Below are 8,174 nucleotides of genomic sequence, written 5' to 3'. Positions count from 1 at the left end.
TTTTTGTATGTCCAAACGGGCTCTTAGATAACTGAAAAACTAGAATCTATCCGGTCCTTTAATTCCATGTTGAATGATTGAAAGGCTTAATCTATTGAAATGAATAATTGTCACAGCAAGTTAAACTCACAGTGAAAAGGCGAACACCTTTCATCAGTTTGAGATGGCTTGGTTTCATTCCTTGAATTATGTGGAAGGTTGCTCTTAATGGGGAGTTTGACATTTTTGTCTTGTAATGATGTAAATGTCGGCGATCTTTGATTACATTTTCAAATTATCAGCTTATTGCATTCTTCCTCTTTCTCTTCTCTTTTTTTTTCAGGCCTTTGTTCACGATCCACTTATAAATTGGCGTCTTTTCAACTTCAATGAAGTTCCGCAAATGTCCGCACTTGCCAGTGCACATGTCCCTCCTGTTGTGAACAGTGAGGAATCTTCTTCAAATAGAGAGCTTCTTCAGCCACAAAGGGGTGCAAGGGAGAGAGAACTGCTTCAGGTTTTAAATCAATTATGTTTGTAAAGTATTCTGGGGATGCATGCTTCATGCTTACGTTTTTAATTTTATTCCAGGCGGTCAATCAATTAGGTGATGCCAATGAGGTTCTAAATGAACGTGCTGTGGCTGTTATGGCTCGAATGAGTAATAAACTCACTGGACGTGATTTTACTGCTACTTCCACATCTGCGAGCTCTCTACCACATGCACTGGACCACAGTACGTTAATTTCTGGAGAGACGCGTGAAGCTGATCATGGTTTATCAGTGAAACTACAAGTCCAAAAACTTATTCAACAAGCGTCGTCTCATGAAAATCTTTGCCAAAATTATGTTGGGTACGATCCAGATTCCCAGGATACCCTCTCTCCCTCCCTCCCTCCCTCTCTCTCTCTCTCTCTCGCACACACACACACACTGGATTTGTTTCACTTGCTCTGAATGTAACTTTTTGGTGTTTTTTATGTTTTTCATTATTGAGTTAATTATATGCTCCATATCACTTGGAATATATTAAGAATGCACTGAAAGAGCCTGAATCCACCAAGCGTGAACTTGCTCAGTAGTTCTGACCTATTTTAGCAAACAATTCTCAGATATGCTACTGTCTGATATTTCACCTTGATATTGAACTCTCAATATGCAAGAACTCATCAGAATAGGTGGCCCTGTTACTTTCCTTGAATGTATGATAAACCCATAGATTTGCCTCATGGCTTAAGAAGAAGAATTGAGGAGACTAGAATAGCCCCGCCACTCGTCGACCAAAAATAAAAAAGGATCATATGAATCAAAGAGATTTCACTTGGACCACAAGAACATTTCCTTTAACTGCTGAGAATTTGCATGCCAATAGTCAAATATATTGCATTGTTGATCCTTTACATGCCATAGATTGCAGAATGTTGGATTTCATGTACTAGTCCTTGTGTCACTTTTAGCAGATATGTCTATTTCCTATGCAGCCCTTAAAGGACTGTCCAGTCGAGAAATCAAAGTCCCCTAGTAATTAATGTCCTGATTTGAATTTGAAGTAGATCAGATAAGTGATCTGCAAAGCTTGTTGGTATCTAATGCCCAACTGAATGCCTTCAATTCATCATCATCATCATCATCATGATCTTTGTCATCTTTTTTTCTCGTTATCTTTTTGGGGCGGGGGCTTTGGGGGGTTGAGATGCAGAGTAAAAAGTTATTTATTTGTTCTTTGGTCTAATCATTGGTTGCTTGTTCTTTATTTCAGGTGGTGTCCATTTTGGTAGGTTAAGGATGATAATTATATGTAGATATTTGTACATAGTGTATCCTTTGGGAACTTCTTGAAAGTCCATCATGCACAGAATCTAGAGGTATATGTAAATTCCTAAGTTATTGGTAGCAATTTGTTGTATTAAGCAAGTCAGCTTATCGGCTGTATGTAATCTAGCTCCAAGGAAAGTTCAATAAGTCTTTTAAGAGTGTCCTAGAATAGTGCATAAATAGTTGTACAGCAATTTAGTTAGTGGACTGTATCTTTGTGAAGAGAATTAAGTTGGTTGTCTGCATTTAAAGCCTTTTGTATTCTGTATCTCCAGTATATCTGGTAATCCTGTTTGATGATGAAAGGAGTAGTTTCTCTCCGGTCCTCTAATTTGATGGATCACTTTCTCTTGCGCATTAATGTGCGGATCGATGAATTTCTTCTATCTATTTATCTGGGCCGAAATACAAAGATATCGCCATACATCCAACTTGCAGAGTCCGAAAGTAAAAATTTCATTGATGACTCTGAGATTCTCTGCGTCATATTTTTCACTCAACCAGATGTGCTATATTATTATGAGCAATTTCTGTCTGCAGAAGGCTGATAAGACTGCCATGACAGTAAAACAACAGCTAAAACTAGGTCTAAGTTTTTTAACCTGAAAGTGCTGCCTAAGGTTGCGGAGCATCGAGATCGTGGTAGTATGGGCATGCTGTTTTTAGAGGCATATTTAGGAATGAATTAAGGTGGGGAGTTGCATTTAACTTTCTGAAATTGCTCAATAGCTTGGGGCACTGCTTGGATCATTTATGTCATGGGCGGCTTTCCAGCCATGTCCCATGACCCCTTGGGCGTGCCCCGTGGCGTCCTAGCAAACCTCCCAATGCCTAGCGCCACGGACGGCCCCGTGGTCTTTGCCGCGCCAAGTGACAAGCGCGCAGGTGCCTCTGTCGCCCCACCGATATCCCTCACGAGCGCCAAGCCGCAGGCAGAAGCAAACAGCGCCGCGCGCGCAGACAACGCCGCGCGCGCAGACCGTGATGCCAAAGACACTGCTGCTGACAACGGACCTGTTGCTGCCTTATAGAAAACTAAGTCATTTTCATTGTAAATATAGAGTAGTTTTATTTCATGTACTTCCATTATGTTTCTCTAGCTTAGTCAAGTCTAGTCTTGTAACTTTGGATTATTTTTTTTAAGTACTATTAGGGGGATCAAGCAATCAAAACTTTCTAGCAAGCAAGCAATTCTCTGTACTGGTGTCTCTCCCCCTCGATACCGCGTTGCTTTTCTGTAATAGCTTTCATTAATGCAATCAAGCTTTCTTTCATTCTGAATTCTCATTTTTGTTCTCTCAATTGCTCTTGACATTGGTTTTCCCGTACGACACTAACAATCTCGTCTAGCGTACGGAGGGGACCTCAGTTTGCGGACAGCAACTGCACTGACATCAGTTGCCTAGCCTTACGTCGCCCTTCCAAGGAATCTCAGGAAGGCGCCGCGTAACAGTTGGTATCAGAGCCTAGGCTCGACATCGGACGAGGGAACGTATTGACATACCACCATTTCTGACCATGGTGAATCATGGGGACCGCATTGCGGCCCTCGAAGGGACGGTTGCGGTATTGCGGCCTATTGTGGATACGGTGCCTGAACTAAGAACCAGCCTACTGCAAAGGTTGGACGACCTGGACCGCAGGGTGCTTCAGGTCGAAGTTGACGTTGAAAACATCAGTCGCGACTACGAGGGAGACCGGCAGACGGCAGCCACAGAGGCAGCCGAAATCTTTGAGAAATTCGAGGGGCTCCAACAGGAGCGCACCGAGGATTTAGCCCTCAGGGCACAAGAGGCAGAAAAGGTGACTGCCATGCAACAAACCATTGACAAATTGACAGACCAACTCAATGTTGTCAACGCTGCTTTACAGGGCCTACTCCGAGGAGGTGGAAACCAAATCGGAGGTGTTGTGAACTCCGCTTCCGCGACAAAGAAACTGAAAATTCCTGAGCCAAAGCCATACAGTGGAGCTAGGAATGCCAAGGAAGTGGAAAACTTCATCTTTGACGTCGAACAGTATTTCGATGCTGTTGGGGATCTGGAGGAAGCTAAGAAGGTAGCAACTGCTGCCATGTATCTTCAGGGTGATGCTAAACTCTGGTGGCGTGTGAAGTACGAAGCCATCAAGGCCGTTGAAGATGCTCTCGAGACATGGGCCGAACTGAAGGCAGCTATACGCCTGCAGTTCTTCCCCGAGAATGTTGAATATAATGCAAGGAGAAAACTACGGGAGCTCCGCCAGACAAAATCAGTGCGGGACTACGTGCGAGAATTCTCCGCACTCATGCTCAGCATAAGCGACATGGGGGATAAGGACAAACTCTTCACCTTCACGGAAGGGTTGAAACCTTATGCCCGCGTGGAGCTACAGAGACAAAGGGTAGATTCCCTTCCCAAGGCAATCCAAGCNTTTTTTGACAATTATATTTTGGATTTACGTTTTTTTTTCAAAAATCATGAAACATGATTTATACCCCACAACTTGTAAAAATATCTAAAAACACCCCAATTTGATTATCCTAACTTGAAATAAACAATCAAAATGTTATTGTTTAACTGTTATCATATTCTGATTTACTGCAATACACAAAAGATGCAAAATCAACTAGGACTGATGTTCCACCATCAGTCGCGAAAGATGTATCTGCTAAAGATGAAAAACTGATAGGGTCATTTTATAAATTTTAAAAATATAGGGTAAATTGGTGAAACTAAAAACTAGCAAATTCCCATTTTCAATTGAAAAAGTGGTGAGAACCAGTTTTTCAAATTTGAAAATAGATTTTCAAGTGAAAAAGGAAAAATTGGTAAGAATGGGATAACCAAACATTGTTTTCAAAAAAAATTTGAGAAAAAGGAAAAATTTTGTATGTCCAAACGGGCTCTAAGGTTAGATCCCGCCCTACAAAAAATATCTACACAATTAAATCACATAAGTTAATTACAAATAAAATTATATAATATGCATTAAATATTTAATTTGATAAGTAATAATGGTAACTAATTACTGTTATATATTAACTATATTATATTAATATAGTGTTACTATTAATGCATTTGAACTTATTATAACAAATGTTTTATCTTATTTTTTAAAATATTAATTCATTTTTTATAGTGAAAAATTACAATGTCAACACATAGAAGTTAAATTTTTTTTTTTCTTCTCTATAACAAGGTGCACAGCCGAGAGTTAGGGAGTGGGTGTGCGTTTGAACACGATAGGTGAAAAACTTTAATCAATTTGCAAGAGTAGTAATTAAGTAAATTTTTATGACATGACATAATCTATCCAAAACAGCTAGAGTCTTAATAATTTTTGTACATGTAACTTTAGGCCCCGTTTAGCCATATGTTTTGGCACCGTTTTTTCAAATCTTTTTTGAAAACATTGTTTGTTCATAGATTAATGATCTATTTTTGAAAGAATTCTGAAATTATCTTTCAAGTTCCCAAAATCTAGTTTAGGGTAGATTTTGGGTGAAACTTGTTCTCCCACTCACAAAACTTCAAGTTTTTTTTCAAATAAAATGCATGTCCAAACATAATTTCAACTTCCAAAAATTATTTTTCAAAACTACTTTAAAAGTTATTTTTTCAAATTTCAACTAAATCTATGTCCAAACGCTAGCTTAGATAAACAAAGATAAAAAGAAACATTCAATGATGATGATGAATAACAATCTACTCTATAATTGAAAAACATTCAGAGATTTTTGACAGAACAAACCAAATACTCCTCTCCCTTTGTTAAACTGTTGCCCTCTTCAAACTCGAAGGCAAATTAATCACACAAAAAAAAGGTGAAGAAAGAAAAAGAATGTTCAAGGAAAATTCAACAACAACCAAAAAAAAAAAAAAAAAAAAAAAAAAAAAAGGAGAATAAGAAGAAGAAAAATATAAGGAATTTCCGAGCAAATAATCAAACCTCTCACGTGTGTGTTTAAACATCCAAACTTACAAAACACAAGTTGGGAAAGAATGGATGAATTTGATTTTGATGATCAATCTGCAGCCTATAGCTATGAATGGTGGCTCGTCGTATCATGCCGATCATCGGCGCCACCGCCGTGATGTGAGTGTGACCCACTCGCCTGAGATTCCGATACACCGCCACCTGGCCTATATGGATTTAGCCCAGCAAACATGCCAAGTTGCCCCTCTCCTAACCCATTATTACTGCCGCCACCACCACCACTGCTACCACCGAGCTGTTGACTAGGCAAAAGCGCCACGGGGGTTGGAAAATTCATAAATTGCAAACCACTCGGCATTGTGCCTCTATACAAAGCTGCTGCAGCAGCACCAGAATTGCTTACTGATTGAAATGGCCATATTGGATCGCCTCCCATGACTTGGTTATTAGGAATAGGATTCGTTACCATCCAAAAATTAGCCGGAATTGAAGAGTGGCTCGTTGGCATAGTCCCAGTACTTGATTGTAACAAATAACTTCCCATTTGCTGCTGATGTTGCTGCTCCAAGTCTAAATCCGACCTTCTTTTCCTATTTAAATTGTCCTCCGCACTTGTCTCCGTTAAATCAATCGAACTGTCACGCAATTCATTCTTCGTTTGCAACTGCATACTAGGGTTTAAATTTGTTTGAAAGTTCAACAGCGTAGTAGCTGAATTGTCGGACGACAATCCAATTCCCGGAAATAACCCTCGCCGTTGAGAAAGCGAAAAATTTGGATTGAAATATGAAGATCGTAGCTGTGATGGTACGGACATGCTGGACCCTGAGCTACGTAAAGAAATATTAAGCGACGTAAAGTTTGCGGGAATTGTACCGGTTCCTGTTGCGGCTATTACTGCTGGTTCCGCTTGTTGAAGTAGCCACTCTATGGTTTCGCCGTCGGACTTGTGACCTAGCTCGCGTGTTAGCTGAAAAACCCTAGCGGCACAAAGCGCAGGCATGCGGATACGTCTGCCACGACCATCTACCTGTTGACACATAATATAATCAATCAATTAATTAGTACTGTGTTCTTTCGTTCTTTGACAGCTTAAGTTCTTAAATGAGATGGTCAGATAAAATTCAACAAACCTTAGTGTGGCGGTCTTTGGTGGAGGTTCGTTTTGGGGGCGGCTTTTTAGATGAATCGGCGCCAGAAGCTGAGATTTGGAGAGTGGAAGCTGATGATGTAGTTGATCGAGGTGTATTATTAGGGTTTGTGTGAGTATTATCTACGTTGGAGATGGCAAGAGAAGTATAGGCTGCAGCAGCGTTGGATGAACTAGAGCAAGCTTCATCTTCTTTTTTCTCAAGTAATTGGAATGGGAAAGTAGCAATAGGACGATGGTGGTGATGGTGTTGGTGGTGTTGGTGGAGATGGTGATCATCACCTCCTCCATCCATGATCACAACAAGTAATTAATGACTAAAAACTTGCTCTAAGAAACCTTTCTCTTTCTCTTCTTCTTTTTCTCTCTAGGCCAAGTTCTTTTTATGAGAAAATAGTGACAGACACTATATTTAATTCTTTGTGGGTCTAGTAATGTTTCTTTCTCTTTCTCTCTCTCTCACTAGAATGAATGAAATGAAACAAAATGTTCCCTTTTATCTTTTTCCTCCTTTGTATTAGCTGGGATGAGTATATGTCTCTTTCCCTTCTATAGATTGTTGTATATATGAGATTTTCTTTTGGCATTCGATGTGTAACATGTGTTGGTTGGGCTAAGGGAGAGAGATAGAGGATAAGAGAAGAGAGGGAACGCTTTAAGCATAAACGATAATGAGTGGGAATTATAAGGGGTGAGCTTTAAACAGCGAAAAAAAGAAAGAAAAATTGAACAAAGTAGAAAAAAGAACTTATTTGCTTTTGTTGGAGGCTCCTTTTTTAATTGCCTTTTTGACAAATACTGATTGAAATGTGTCGCGAAAGAAAAAGAAAGAAAATATTAGTCCTACTGATTTTGAGTTTGATTTTCTTTATTTCTTTTTTCTCTTTTCAGGAAATACTTTTTATTGTGGTTGGACAGAGCCTTTGGTTCAGACTCCACGTGAGGTGCTCTTTTTTATCATTCAATCCATAAAGACAATGGTGGCCACAGGTGGGGCCCAAACCCAAGTCAATAAAATTGAGAGACTTGGAAAGGGGAAGATTTATCAAAGGTGGAGTGGGTCCTTTTCTTCATTCATGTAATCATTTCCTTTCGCCTTTGGCTCTTTGCCTTTGTTCTGAACCTTTGCCGGGTGCTTTGCCTTCTTTGGGATTCCTCCAATTATTTTCCCTCCCTTTCACCTTAATGCTATTTCTCTTTGGGCCTAATTATCCTATGCTTAGGCTCGAGCTTTCCATGATCTCTTCTTCCCCTACCCTAAACTTAGCGGATGATTTAGAATTTATAGAATAATGAGCACGAAATATCATTG

At 39.8% G+C, this 8,174-nt stretch overlaps 2 protein-coding genes across 2 annotated transcripts; one reads left to right on the top strand and one right to left on the bottom strand.

Annotated features, from left to right (window-relative positions):
• LOC109223816 (serine/threonine-protein kinase TOR-like) lies at positions 230–2,149 on the top strand. Its single transcript, XM_019388254.1, has 3 exons — positions 230–496; positions 571–833; positions 1,739–2,149. The coding sequence occupies exons 1-3, from the start codon at positions 245–247 to the stop codon at positions 1,755–1,757; spliced, it is 534 nt and encodes a 177-aa protein (XP_019243799.1). The 5' UTR covers positions 230–244; the 3' UTR covers positions 1,758–2,149.
• LOC109223815 (transcription factor TCP14-like) lies at positions 5,467–7,531 on the bottom strand. Its single transcript, XM_019388253.1, has 2 exons — positions 6,846–7,531; positions 5,467–6,742 (listed from the first exon to the last, which is right to left on the bottom strand). The coding sequence occupies exons 1-2, from the start codon at positions 7,155–7,157 to the stop codon at positions 5,819–5,821; spliced, it is 1,236 nt and encodes a 411-aa protein (XP_019243798.1). The 5' UTR covers positions 7,158–7,531; the 3' UTR covers positions 5,467–5,818.

The sequence above is a fragment of the Nicotiana attenuata genome, chromosome 3 (assembly GCF_001879085.1).
Source record: "Nicotiana attenuata strain UT chromosome 3, NIATTr2, whole genome shotgun sequence".
Classification (NCBI taxonomy): Eukaryota; Viridiplantae; Streptophyta; class Magnoliopsida; order Solanales; family Solanaceae; genus Nicotiana; species Nicotiana attenuata.
Note: the sequence above shows the minus strand (reverse complement) of the source record. Positions and strands in the feature narration are given on the sequence as shown.